Source organism: Kogia breviceps, chromosome 15, assembly GCF_026419965.1.
Source record: "Kogia breviceps isolate mKogBre1 chromosome 15, mKogBre1 haplotype 1, whole genome shotgun sequence".
Lineage (NCBI taxonomy): Eukaryota > Metazoa > Chordata > Mammalia > Artiodactyla > Physeteridae > Kogia > Kogia breviceps.
In genome coordinates, this window is record NC_081324.1 from 52872181 (window position 1) to 52887008 (window position 14828).

At 40.2% G+C, this 14828-nt stretch overlaps 1 protein-coding gene across 7 annotated transcripts in view; it reads left to right on the forward strand.

The window, feature by feature from the left end:
- Nucleotides 1–2024: 2024 nt before the first annotated feature.
- Nucleotides 2025–14828, forward strand: part of ROCK1 (Rho associated coiled-coil containing protein kinase 1) — a 147233-nt gene continuing 134429 nt past the window's right edge. For 2 of the 7 annotated variants that reach the window (XR_010837080.1, XM_059039960.2), the window contains exon 1: nt 2025–3085. Coding sequence is in view for 2 of the 7 variants with exons in the window: in XM_059039960.2 (XP_058895943.1) it covers nt 2993–3085 (93 nt within the window). In the remaining 5 variants the exon portion in view is untranslated. The remainder of the gene's footprint in view (nt 3086–14828) is intronic. The other 5 variants (XM_067016006.1, XM_067016003.1, XM_067016004.1 and 2 more) reach the window with 4 other exon arrangements.

The window sequence follows — 14828 nt, forward strand, 5'->3', positions numbered from 1 at the left end:
GTTCTGTCATGACCTTGAGCAACTAACATATCTTTCTGCACCTCAGTTTCCCCATCTACAATGTAGGTATAACTATAGCAGAGTACTTTTGAAGTTTTAATGAGATATTATATATGGAATAGTACCTAACACATGGTAAGCACTCAGTATGTGTAATTAATGTTATATTCTTACTGTATTTATACATGGTATCAGTAGTTTGCAACTGTACTTAGGATTCTAATATATACTTTAAGGGTGATCTCAAATATCCACAATGCTTTTAAAGAGACTAGTAACAATTAGACAATAGAATTTTAAAGTTGGAAAGAAACTTTAATGTCATATGATTCTACTCTATTACAGGTGAGGACTTTTAAAAAACAAAAAACATTGATACAGAGTCCAGCTATCTTATGGTAAAAGATAGTGGGGGATTACAATCATCAGATTAGCCTTGTAGATCAGTAAAATATATAGGCCACACCTATACTTCTAGTAGCTTTGCCAGATGGGCTTTCAGTCCCACTTACATTTATAAGTGCCACTCAATTATTGTCTTAGTTACCTGCATTTTTTTAAGTGTCCAAGTGGAAAGCAGCATAATGCTCACATTTCTCTGAGAAACAACAAAATCCCTAAGACTACCTAAAAATGGTAATAAAAAAGGACAAGCATGGTTTAGAAAATTTATTTTAGGGCAACTGCCAGATTTATTTTAAGCCCTATGCTTAAAAATAAATTTAATTCACATGACTGGCTTAAAATACTGGAGCCAGGAAAAGTCACTGCAAAAGCATTTAATGAAATACCTGAATTTTGTCTAGTTGTCGTCTTTGATACGATTTTTGTGAAGACTTACTTCCTATCTTAATATATACAGTGGATTTTACATCTAAATATTTCTTGTATCTAACACAATGAAAACAGAATGCACATTTTTCAAACAATAGAACATTTTCCTAACCTCTGACTCACAACAGAAAGTTGGTGGACTGTTCAGATGCTGTACAGTGCTTTTTATATAAAGACAATTGGTTCAACTGTAGCATTCTCCAGTGTGGGGTAAAACATCCACATTTTCTATTTTTAGCAATCCTTTATTTGACCTATGAGCAAAACTGAAGATCGATTAGAAATGAATTAAGGTAGATGTCCTGCTGAAAGCAGTGACGAACATTACTTTATCAGCAGATTGGATAACAAGTCTCACCCTCTCTCACACTACAGTCAATGCAGCAATTGAATTAGGAGGAAATGGCCATTACTTTCATGTTCTACTTTAGTCTGGTAAAATCACTATTCTAAGTTTCACTGAATGTTTTGAAATCGAAATGGCAGGATTACACATCAAGAAGAGAACTATAGGGAGTGTTAATCGTGTGAGAGAACTAGTATGAATAACTTAAAAAATATTGACTTCTTTCCTGAGATTGTTTTCTTTTTTAAAAAAAAACTAAATTGAACTTGACTTGTATTGACCGTATCTTCCGGAGTCAATAGTTTAAATCTCCCCTGACACACACGCTCGCTTTAGGAGGGTCATGTACTGCACTGCTTCGTAATTTTCCCATGGAAGCAAAGACGGGTTAAACGACGTGGGATTCACGGAGGGCCGACGATGAAGCACTACTGAAGACCAGACTCCGCTGGTGCTAAAACGCTGGTCCCTGCCGGCGAAAAGGCATCTTGCCTTAAAAAACAAAACCAAAACAAAAAAAACTATTTCCAAAATAACAACATCAAGCACCCTTTCTCGCCAGAATTCTCCTAATGGCTGCAGTCCAGAGAAAGCAGAACTGGGGCATCGGCCAGGACGCTACCGGAGGCAGTGAGAGGTCCTCCTCCGCGCGGACACCCACAGCCGCTTCCCGAGCCGGCTTAGCTGCTCAGCGCCTGCCCGAGCGAGGGCGGTGCCGCCCGTCGCGCCCTGTCAGCTCCTCCCCGCTGCCAGCCTTCCCAGGCAGCCGGCGAGGCCCCGGGGGCGCCCCGCCTTCCGCCCCGCCCGGCCCAGCCTGGCCCTGCGGAGGCGTCCGAGTGCGCGCGCGCGCGGCGCGGGCCCGGGCCCGGTTCCCCTTCCGAACATCCGCGCCCCGCATGCGCAGTCGGCGCCGGCGGTCTCCGTTTGTTTGAACAGGAAGGCGGACATATTAGTCCCTCACGGCCCCCCTCGCCCCACCCCCAAGCACTCGCCGCGCGACTCGCCCTTTCGCCAGCCCGGGCCACAGCGCCTCCCAGAAGCTTCCCCAGCCGCAGCCACCGGGACCAGACTCTCGTCTCCCTCACCGCCCCCTCTCCAGTCCGTCCTCTCCGAAGTCTCCATCGGGCACCGACCTCGCCCTGCCCCGCTGGACACCGCAGCAGCAGCCCCGGCAGCGCCGGGACAAAATGGGAGACTGAGGCTATCCCGTGGGGACCAGCTCTTGGCCAAGGCAGATCGGTGCGTCGGGCCGGGCCAAGTGGATCCGGGGATGCAGGGCTAGACCGCCTCCAGCGCCTCAGAGAGGAGCGGGCCCGGCCCGGGGCCCGAGCGGCGGCGGCGGCAGCGGCAGCTGGCACAGCTCCGCGCCCGCCCTTCGCTTTCGCCTTTCCTCTTCTCCCTCCCCTGCTGCCCGGAGGAGTCTCCACCCTGCTTCTCTTTCTCTCCCCCCTCCTGCCCATCTCGGGACCGGGAGCCCTCCATGGCGAAGGCGGCCGGGGCCCGCTAGGCTGAAGCACTTCGCCGGAGCGACGAGGCTGGTGGCGACGGCGCTGTCGGCTGTCGTGAGGGGCTGCCGGGTGGGATGCGACTTTGGGCGTCCGAGCGGCTGTGGGTCGCCTTCTCCCCCGGCCCGGGGTCTGGAGAGCGGAGATCCCCTCAGTGAGGGGGAGGAGGGGGAACCGGGCGCACCTGGTGACCCTGGGGTTCCGGCTCCTCCGCCCCGCGGCCGCGAACCCACCGCCGGAGGAAGTTGGTTGAAATTGCTTTCCGCTGCTGGTGCTGGTACGAGGGTATTGTCACAGTAGCAGCAACATGTCGACTGGGGACAGTTTTGAGACTCGATTTGAAAAAATCGACAACCTGCTGCGGGATCCCAAATCGGAAGTGAATTCAGATTGTTTGCTGGTGAGTAGCACTGTTCTCTTTTGCTTGTCGGAGGTTCTGTATTTATTTCCTTCCTCTTGCTTTCAGTCTGGTTATCTGCAAAAGAAAGTTTCAGGTGTGCATCATCTTGGAAAACACCAAAATGTGGTGTTTTTCCTGAAGAGTCTTGGAGTACCATTGAAAGCTCATGCCGTATCCCTATTTATCATTGGACTGGCTCTGCACTCTCTGAACTTTTTTAGGTCTGACTCAGTTCATCGTTGCACAAAAGATACTTATAAACCTCTATTGCAGGCGAACATATAAAAAGTTACCACGTCAAAGTTATTACTACGTATATAGTTTGTTGATTGGCGATCTTACTAATATTAATCCTTCCTGTCGGTTTGACAGTAAGGTTGGAAAAGACTGCTTTCCATTTATAGCTATTTAGCTCCTTAAGGGTTTAATTTTTAGACTTGTGACAATGTAGAATCGATATTGAGGAAATGATTTTTGAGCCAAAATGTCATAGGTGATTTGAGTCCGAGGAACTTTTTCCTGGACTATTAAAGTGTAGAAGTCCAAGATAACTGATGGTAGGTCATCACGATATTAACATCTTTTACAATATTGTTGATTACAAAAGTACTGCAGAGATATTTTGTCATAATTGCCTTTTTTGGTGGTGTTGTGCTTAACATTATAACTTTTGAAACATTCTGAAGAAGTTTTTATGATATGAAAGGCCGAAACGCTATTTAAAAAATTCTTCAGTGTTTGATAGCATGAATAATTAATTATCTGTAGATAACTGGAGTTCTTAAGTTTTTTTCAATTTCTCCTAATACTAATAGTTGCAAACTATTTGTAAGCAAGTTTTTCCTTTACTGAACAATCAAAAGTTATGTAATAATCCTATTTTTGGCCCAGACAAAACCACATTATCTTAAAAGTTTCAAGGAATATGTATATGGATAGTAATTTACAACCTTCTCAGAGAATTAATGTTAGATGTCCACAGTATTTGGGATTAAAATTAAGTGACTTAAATAATGCCATTCAGAGAAATAATACCATTTTAAAATCTCATCTTAAATCAGGAAAATGATGTAGATCATTTAAAATTAACATACATTTCAGTTACTCTAAATACCTGTGTATATATTTTTTAACACATATGGATCTTCAAGAAAGTTTCTCCCCAAACCTTTCTAAATTACTCTAAGCATCCTTGACTGAAATAAGAGTTGTGGGTTGTATGTCTGAAATGTCTCACCCACATTATGGATGCTTTTCATATAGAGAAACAAAAAAGAGGGTTGATGCTTAATACAATTGAGAACATTTTATTGAATAAGAGAAGGAATTAGAACTTATCTTTCTAGGAAGGATTTCTATAACTTTTAAGAAGTCTAATTCTTCTTTTAATATTTATCCAATTTTTGTATATCTTTTTTTTTTCAATTTTTGTATATCTTTGATTTTACTTTGCTTTTTGATCTCCTTATTCCATGAAGCAGTGTTACAGGGAGGGTTTATTAGGAGTTTTTTTGGTTTGTTTTAGTTGTCTTCTAGCCTCTTGCCGTAGCTTCATTTGGTGGGAACCTCACAAATTTATTGAAATGTGGAGGATATAAGGAAATGTAAGTCATGAATTCTTTCCTTGAACGTCCAATCTATTTAGAAAAACAAGTCCTAATCTCACACACATACACAAAAAAATAAAGCAAAACACTTCACAGATTGAGAAAATATGTGATAAATTTCAAATGATGGGTATAGGTAATAAACGCTCTTGGATATTGAAAGGAAGAACTCTCTGTGAGTTGAGAGAGCCACAGTATGCTGTATGCTGGATGGATAGGATTTAGATAAAGGGTAGTCAAAGGGGGAGTGGAAGATAACATGACGGGCTAGCACATGCTAGGGGAACAGAAGATAAAGTTGGAAGGATAGATTGGGGTTAGAGTGTGGAGGATTTGATTGTTAGGCTAAGGAGTTTAGATTTTCTTCAGTATGTTGTGGCTATTAAATATTTATAAACAGGACTGTGCTAGGATGAATGAAGATGAGTGTGGTAGTTGTGTGCAGGATGGATTGTGTGGAAAGAGACTGGAGATGGGGTGAGATTTGAAGTTTTTAAAAAAATTATTGTAATAGTCCAGAAATGATTGAAGCTCAAAATTGGGGCATTAGAATGGGGAAGGAGAATTGATGGAATTTGTTTGGCAGGGTTGGGGAGAAGGGGCAACCAAAAAGAATAGTTAGATGACTAAAAATTTTAAGCCTGGGTTATAGGGAGACTGGTGAAAACAAGTCAGGTTTGGAAATTGCTTGGGAAGAATTGACAACAGATAAATTCAGTTTTATATTTGTTGTGTTTGAGGGGATAGTAGGACAACCACAAAGACATGATCTGTAGACTATTGGAGATATGAAACTGAGCTCAAAGTTAAAGATAACAGTTTGGAAATCATTTGCACACAGATGCAATTTGAAACTGATATAATGATAAAAGGGTAAAGAACAAAGAGGAAGAGTCAAGAAAGTAGGCAGGTAGTCATGCCCTCTCAGAGTTAGGACAGGTAAATATCTTGGAGCCCAAGACCTAAAAGAACATAGTCAACAGACATATTCCCCCATCCCCTTTTTTCTGTTGAGTTCCATAATTGTTTATTGATAGCTGTTGAAATTTTATTATATTAAGCTGAACTTGGTAAAGATTGAATTTTTCTTTGAAGGCAGAACCCTTTTTCCAGTTTTGTAGCATTTAACATGAATTTTCTTTGCATGATTATTTTATGTTTATCATCAAACATTCATTCATTTATTCAACCATACAGAATGACCTACCAGGCAGCTTCATCTTTTTCAGTGAGTCCATTTTTACCCTTCCCTGTCTGGACTTTGGACATCTCATGTATTGTAGGAACGATACCCTTTTTAAATTTTAGATTGACTTTCCCTATTATTTTGGCCTTTGTTGCTTTATTTAGCTGATACTTATTGAGTATGTATTATGTGCCATGTGCAACACTCAAGTTCTAATATTTTTTTGGGTAATCGCAGAAAATAAAGTTGTTAAATTACGTTTTCTTGACTAGATGTACTCTTCAGAAATGAAAGTTCCTACACCTTTTGTTTTCAGAAGAGTGTGTTGGCATAGGTCTTTTTAAAAATTTATTTTATTTATTTATATATTTTTGGCTGTGTTGGGTCTTCGTTGCTGTGCGCGGGCTTTCTCTAGTTGTGGCAAGCAGGGGCTACTCTTCGTTGTGGTGCGCGGGCTTCTCATTGTGGTGGCTTCTCGTTGTGGAGCACGGGCTCTAGGCGAGGGCTTCGGTAGTTGTGGCACGCAGGCTCAGTAGTTGTGGCTCGTGGGCTCTAGAGCGCAGGGTCACCAGTTGTGGCACACAGGCTTAGTTGCTCCGTGGCATGTGGGATCTTCCCGGCCCAGGGCTTGAACCCGTGTTCAAGCATTGGCAGGCGGATTCTTAACCACTGCGCCACCAGGGAAGTCCTTGGCATAGGTCTTTTAAACTACCTCACCCACAAAGAAAACAGCTTTTTTGGTTGAGTATTAGTTATAAAATAATGTAGCTGGGAGAAGCCCTGATAAATGATTTCTTCAACCTTTTCTTGAACACATAATTTATTTTAAAAACCAGGTAAGCCCATTTTTCATATTGCAAATGTAAATGCTAAAATAGTCTGCAGATGCTAAGGTAATACAGTACCTATTCACTCGTTTCCTAGATCATCCAAATTATTCATCGTTGGTGTTCTGTAAGTCAGATTCTTTCCAGTGTCCTAATGGTTCTTTTACTGTCCATGTTATAGTTTATAATGATTATCAAGAGCCATTTTTCTTTTAAACTTTAGAATTATTTTATCTAAGGTTTGTTAACAATTTCTCAATAGTTTTGAATACCTCTGAAAACAGTAAGGAATGGAGTTTAATTAACATTTATTTTTCCAGAGGCAAAAATGCCTATAACTTGTAAATTTAAAAGGAAAAACAAAGGCAGGTGAGTGGGAAGATTAGGTATATATTTGTTTTGAAGTTTGACATACATTTCTTGAAAATAAAGCTATCTCACTGTAGCATCTTTTTTTTTAGTTTGTTTCTGAGCTTTTTTTTCTAGTTTTGTTTAGTTGGTGGAGGTGTAGCAATGAGTGAGTGACATAGAGGGAAGGCAACCAATAATAGATGAACAGTGCATACTGAGTTCCAATACTGCTGTCCCCTTTGTATGTATTTGTTGCTACCGTCATTCATTAGTCAGTTTTTCAGAATGTAGAAGTCAAATGTAAATGAAGTTTCGAGTTTTTGAGTTTTTCCTCTTTAAATCCTCTTTTTCTGGGCTTCCTTGACCTAGTGCTTTTCCATCTTTACATTGCTGACTTCTTTTTCCTTCAGCCTCAGTCTTTGGCCAGTAATACTTAGCTTTCTCTTCACCTGTCTTGGAGAATTCATCCATTCTTATATCTTCAGCTGCTATCATCTCTGTACCCATGATATCCAGGTCTTTATTTTTTAGTCTTTTTGCTGTTTTTGTATCCTAAATACCTGACTGCCTATTAGGCATCTCTACTTGGATGCCATATTTTTACTCAAATTACTAATATTCCAAAATAAACGTCATGTCACATAACTTACCTGTTTTGTCATTAACACTGCTAGTGTGCCTGTCACTCAAATGGAACTTTTGTTGTGTACTTTAACTTTGACAATCCTAGGTCACATGTTGGATTATTTCAAAACATTGTGGCTAGCATTCCAGATTCTAGATTATTGCTGTATAGTCCCTCTGTGTGTCCTGCCAGTTGCATTGATCACATTTGGGGTTATATTACTGTTGGTGGAATGAAAAGACTTGAGGTCATTAAATCTTTGGGCCTTAAAGCTATATGCTTGCTAGTGTTTATAATTCATGAGTTAATGAGTTTTACCAGTATCTGTTGCATATCCGGTTAGTTTGGATCAGACTGTTTTGAGGTCATTCATTCGGCAAATCTTTGTGTAGGTTCTAAACGTGGATTCAAATGTAGGCTCTGTCGTGTACTTACCAGATGATTTTAGGTGAATTATTTTAACCTCTCAAAGCTTGTTTCATCTTCAGGAAAGTGGAGGGATAATAGTACTAGATTTTTGTAAAGATTAAATAATGTAGACAAAGCAATTATCACAACATGTGGCATTTAGTAAGCATTTGTTAATTGGTAACTTATTTTTGTCATATTTATAGTATTCCTGTTATATGCTAGTCACTGTGCTTAGGCTGGAAGTTGATACTTATTGTCTTCTCTAAGTGCAAAGTAATTTATCTGGCACTTCAAACCATGCTTGTTAACTCATAATCCAGCTGTACTTTATTTGAAGTGTCCAAGCCAATTGTTACTGAAAATGGAGACATTTAGATGAGATTCAGTAGAACGAGGAGGGGCTTTTGGAGATTGTTTATTCATTTAGTCATGATTTATAACGTACCTACTTTGTGCTAAGGGTTCAGATAGATAAAAAAGACAGTTGGGAGCTGGTTTACAGAGACTTAGTTATCTTACTCTCTGTGTGTCTTATACTTTCACTATTCTGTTAAACAGCCCTTCTTGCACTACAAGAACCCTGTGGGTGTATAGAGAGGTGGCTCAGAGTAATAGCTGAGACATGAATTGGGCCATTCATTAATCTCTTGAGTCAGAACTGTTTTTAATCCAGAAGAAGGAACCACATATAATATTTTATAATGAACAAAGAGTAAGTTCCCAGTTTTATTTTATTTTATTTATTTATTTATTTATTTATTTTTTAAAATTTATTTTTGGCTGTGTTGGGTCTTTGTTGCTGTGCACAGGCTTTCTCTAGTTGCAGCGAGTGGGGGCTACTCTTCGTTGCAATGCGTGGGCTTCTCATCGTGGTGGCTTCTCTTGTTGCGGAGCACCGGCTCTAGGCTCGCAGGCTCAGTTGTTGTGACTTGCAGCCTCTAGAGCGCAGGCTCAGCAGTTGTGGTGCACAGGCTCAGTTGCTCCACAGCATGTGGGATCATTCTGGACCAGGGCTCGAATCCATGTCCCCTGCATTGGCAGGTGGATTTTTAACTAATGCGCCACCAGGGAAGCCCCAATTCCCATTTTTAGATTAGATTTTGCATAACTTTACAATTTAATTTTATTTCATGACTTTAAGTTTTGATGTGTTTATATGATAAAAACTAGAGATTCTGATATATGACAGAAAGGCCCACGTATCAGGAAATACTACATATGGAGTTCTGTTGCTGAAGATAGTCTAGTAGCTCCCCTTCCCCATGACCATCCCCACTAGAAAAGAGGTACATCCATTTAGTTTAAGCCCAGAACATAGCTGATGAATACCCCACACGTGTATGTACAAGGAGGTGAACAGATACTACTGCATTTCACAATGGAAAATATTTTTTAAAATATCCTGTTAGCATGGTATAGTGAAAAGTACATTGGACTGGAAATTCAGAGCATTGGCATATCCTTGTTTTGCTGTTAACTCTCTGTGTAACCAAGTAAATCTTTTTTCTCATCTGGGCTTCATTTTCCCCAGTGAAGAATTGGACCATGTAGTTGCTAATGTCCATTGTGTCTCTAAAAATTCTATAAGTCTTTGTTTATTATAATTCCATAAAAATTTAAAAAGTTGTGTTATTGATTTATTATTTAAGAAGGAAAATTTTAAAGTTAAGTGATTTGGGGGTAGAAGTATAAGAATAGGAACCATCTTTGGTAAGTGCTATTTTTGCAACTAGTTCTACATAGCCTTAGAAGATCATCCTAAGGTAACTTTTAATTGTTATATTTGGCAGTTATTCTTTTTTGCATTTGTGACTTGTGTCATAATTGTAGGGGTTTGTGCTCTTTTTTTTTTTTTTTTTTTTGCAGTAGGCGGGCCTCTCACTGTTGTGGCCTCTCCCGTTGCGGAGCACAGGCTCCAGACGCGCAGGCTCAGCGGCCATGGCTCACAGACCTAGCCGCTCCGCGGCATGTGGGATCCTCCCGGACCGGGGCACGAACCCGTATCCCCTGCATCGGCAGGCGGATTCTCAACCACTGCGCCACCAGGGAAGCCCTATACAGTATTTAAGGAAATCAGTACGGGTAGTGCAGTACCCTGGGACAAGTAACAGTGGGGAAAGAGCTACTACCATACTACCACCTTTAGGAGGACAAGGGAAGAGAGCAATTGGAAGGGTAGCTCTATGGAGAGGGCTTTCTGGCAGGGACTGTGGTTTTAAGTAGAGATAGAAGCATGTTGATCTGGCAGTAAGGGAACCAGGGGAATATATCCCCTGCTTTATCGGCCTCCCTTCCCTAGAAGGAGAAGGGAAGAGAGCAATTGGAAGGGTAGCTCTATGGAGAGGGCTTTCTGGCAGCGACTGTGGTTTTAAGTAGAGATAGAAGCATGTTGATCTGGCAGTAAGGGGAAAAGGGGAATATATCCCCTGCTGTTATCGGCCTCCCTCCCTACAGTCTCCTACTGTGGTCTCCCTTTGCCTAAAAGGCTGGTATGCAAAAGAACTCATTAATCTAGTCCATAAAGTTCAGCAGATAAGATATACCCAACACTTAGTTATTTATTTCTCTCTTTTATTTTGTTTTTTATTTTTGGCATCATTGTGGAAACCATTAAAAAATATATTTGATGTGTTTCAGTCAATTTTTGTCATCTTTGCTATGCTCAGTTTGTCCTGTCTTTGACTAATGGGAGCCTCTTTACATTGACTCCCATCTTATTTGTCTATGATGTTAATAATCTTTGAGGGAACTTCTTGTTTCTTGGTGTAATAAGATGCCCAGGCTCATCTTGTACATAAATTTCTTGCCCCAGACTTGGAAATCAGCCGTTTAGTGGGGAACTGGATGTTAGTACTCATTACTACTGGTTGAAATTGCTTCTTATCCTTGTTTAGTAATTAGGGCTGTGAAATTTTATTTTTGGAAAGAAGAAAAAATACTTTATACCGATAATTCTAGTTTCTGTTTATCATCACTTTGTATCTTTTGCTTTTACATGGAAAAATCTTAGTTGTAACAACACTAACAGAATTACACATTTGTTTGATTTCCAAGAATTTGGGTATGATATAATGAAAGAAAAACTGAATGGTTGGTGGGTGATGGTGGGTGGGGTCTGAAGTATAGAATTGTACTCTCTAGTTGACACTGTAAATTGTAAACTGGAAAATTGTATGGCCTTGGACAGCTAATATCTACTCTCTGACCCTTGGTTTTCATTAGGAGTATAGTACAAAATTCACTAGTTGAAACCATCTCCAAACTGTCTTTAGATACGAGTGTATTTAAATTCCCAACCTTATTAAGAAATTTTGTTTTAGATATGTCTTCTATCCTTTAGTTGATTTTTAAAATTTTAATACTTTAACAGTTGGACAAAGAAAATGTTTCTCTAATTTTTATCATCCACTCAAAGTGTTTACTCATCTCATCCTAATTGTATTTCCTTTGTTTATTTCTAGTAATATCTAGTCATGGAGGCAATATAGCATAGTGGTTGACAGCATGGGCTTTGCAGTCAGACTGTGTGATTTTGAATACCAACCAGGTCAGCCACTTAGTAGCCTTGTGAGTTTGGGCAAAATTCTTAACCTTTTTAGAACTCAAATGCTTACATCATCCTCAAATAAGATTAATCATAGACTCTCATAGTGCTGTTAGGAATATTAAATGTGATAATGCTAGTGCATGTAACATGCTTTGCATAGTTTTCAGCCTTTAGTTAATGTTAGCTATCATTATCATCATCATTGTTTTCATTATATGTCTTCATAATTTGTTCTGGGATAAAGGACTTTTGTGTTGACCAAGAGCATTATTATCCACCTCCACACTCCACAGGCCAACTTTTTATTTAGTTGAGTGATCTTGGACAAGTTATCTAACTATTTGAGCCTGAATATATTTAATCTGCAAAATGAGAATCATGATAATATTTACTTCATAGGTTTAATCATGAGGGTTAAATGAAATAATTTATATGCAAGTGCTGTAGTTTCATCCAGGTGTTAATAGTTACTCCTTTCCTTGCTCTACCTTTATATTACAGATTTTTGAAGGTTCCATTGTAGTTAGAAATACTAGTACTTGGAAACTTGGGAGAAGAGTAGAATGGAATTCTTTATTTGAAATATTTCTTGAATCTGATATTTGCTTTCTTTTATTTCTGCCCTACTCAAGTCGAAATTTTCAGCCCAACATTCTTGGGTTTAGTGGGACACCCTCGCAGTTTGCCGATATAGTCCATACTATATCTTTCTTTTTCTTAACTTTAGTGCTTTTGGTCATGTGGTCTTAGCTTCCCTATTTACTTAGTCTTAATTCCAACCATTCTCCAAAATAGACTGTATGTTCCAGGTGGGTTTCCTCACTTTCTACAGCATGTTGTCTGCTCTTTCCCACCAGGCCTTATCATTCTCTCCCTTTGAGTTCTCCTCTATGTCCTTCTCGCCAATTTTCTCATCTTTATAGTGTAACATAAGTTACAACTGTGTTATACTGTTATTTTCTCTTTTGAACTTCTATAGTACTTGTAATCTGTCTCATATAGTTTAGAACTTGATCAGAACTGTGTTGTGTTAGTCTTACCTCTCTAATGAGAATTATTAATGAGGGCTTAGTAATTCTGGACATTATTGTTCAATGAATACTTTTTGATTGTTGTGAATGATTATCTGCCCCCCTCATTCTCCTGTTCTTTCTCTCTGAATTAGTTAGGACGCTGTCAGTTATACATGATAGCACTCAACTTGAATTTTCCTAGGCAAAAAGAATTTCTAGAGTCAGAGAAACCTGATCTCATTAAAAGTATAAAGATTCAGTTGAGGGCTTCCCTGGTGGTGCAGTCTCCTGCCAATGCCCTGCCTGCCAATGCAGGGGACACGGGTTTGAGCCCTGGTCCGGGAAGATCCCACATGCTGCAGAGCAACTAAGCCCGTGCACCACAACTGCTGAGCCTGCATTCTAGAGCCCGTGAGCCACAACTACTGAGCCCGCGGAGCCACAGCTGCTGAAGCCCGTGTGCCTAGAGCCCGTGCTCCACAAGAAAAGCCACTGCAATGAGAAGCCTGTGCACCTCAACGAAGAGTAGCCTCCACTCACCACAACTAGAGAAAGCCCACGCAACAAAGACCTAACGCAACCAAAAATAAATAAATAAAATAAATTTATTAAAAAATAAAAAAGATTCAGTTGAACTTCAATAAGAACTGGAACTTGGGCCTCAAATGGAAACAAGCTATTCTCTCTTTATTCTTATTCTGGCTTTGTGTTGTCATTCGGACTGTAGACTGGTTTTAGTCACTTGTGTGGAAGATACCGTTGCCCAGAGCACTGGAGCTTTATATCTAACAGCTTCAGCTTCAACCACTGACTTTAAATCTTGGAGTCTCAAATCCAGAGCTCTGGAGCAAAAGATACATTGATTCAGCTTGGGTCAGGTGCTCACCCCTCAACTAATCTCTTGTGATAAGGATCACATGAGAACTATGAGAATGGGGAGGCAGTTCCCAGGAAGAGAATAGCAGTGGGGCAAGGCAGACTATAACATAGATGTTCCTTACGCTACTCCTCCCTTCCCTCTTTTTTTGACCTTGGCTGGATCGCTTAAACTCTCTTCAACAGCCTATTCTTCAGTTTGTGAAAGGGAGTTAATAATAATTTATTTCATAGGGTGGTGGTAAGCATTAAATGTGATCATCTGTAAAGCATGGTTTGAAACCTCACAAAAACAGTTGTGTAAGCTGATGATAAATGGCTGCCGCTAGGTCCCTTTTGCCCTTATGCCCTGTGCTCTTCTGCCCTGGCCCCAAAGTTTTTTTGTCTGTAGGAGTTTATCCTGCCATTCTAGGTTGTTAGGAAGTCTTTTGGCATTACCTGTCTCAACCCAGTCCCCCATAGCGTCTGTCATCCTTTTGAGTAGAAGAGAATGAAGTTATTAACCGCATACAGCTTTTCTCAGGTGGTTTTAGAGTAAATATTTATTATAATTAAATGAATTATAATCTAAATAAAAACAATGGGCTTATTTTTGTAATTGTAGCATTCATGCTCAGTCCCTGCCCCTTCCTTTCTTCTTATAGTAGTGGCAGAGTAGCCACTTAATTTAGTGAATTGAAAGCTAAGGGCCTATAGAGATTCTACTCCTTTTTACCTATATTAATTAGGAATCTTTATTGTAAAGGACTGAAAACTCAACCCAAATTAACTTAAACAACAAAGAATGTTTATTGCCTCTGAATGCTTGATAGGTAGATTCTAGCTTCAGGAATGTCTTTTTTCAGGGCTCAAATGATGTGAATGGGAGCTGGCTTTCCAAATCTGCTTCTTCAGTATTGTCTCCTTTCTCAGATACATAACTCCTTGTGGTTGTAGGGTACTTGCCATTAGCTTCCATGAGTGCTTGTTCAGGCATAGTGGAAGAAAAAGTCTTTTCTTCTAACCTTTTAATAGAGTTTCTAACTGATCTGGCCCACTAGATCATGTGCCTATATCTGAACCAGTCACACAGTAGTCAGAAGAATGGTGTGATGGTAAGCGTAGGCCTCCATCATGTTCTCCAGTCTCAGAACTGGGAGTGAGTTGTCTTATTCCAAGACAGTATTAGAGTTGCGTGAGGGAGGGATGGAAATTGGAGTTCAGTTTCCAAGATAGGGGGAAATGACCTACTGGGCAGTCGCAAACAGCAAGTATCTCCTATATTAGATGGAGATTCCTCATCAAGAGAGACCCGAGTTAT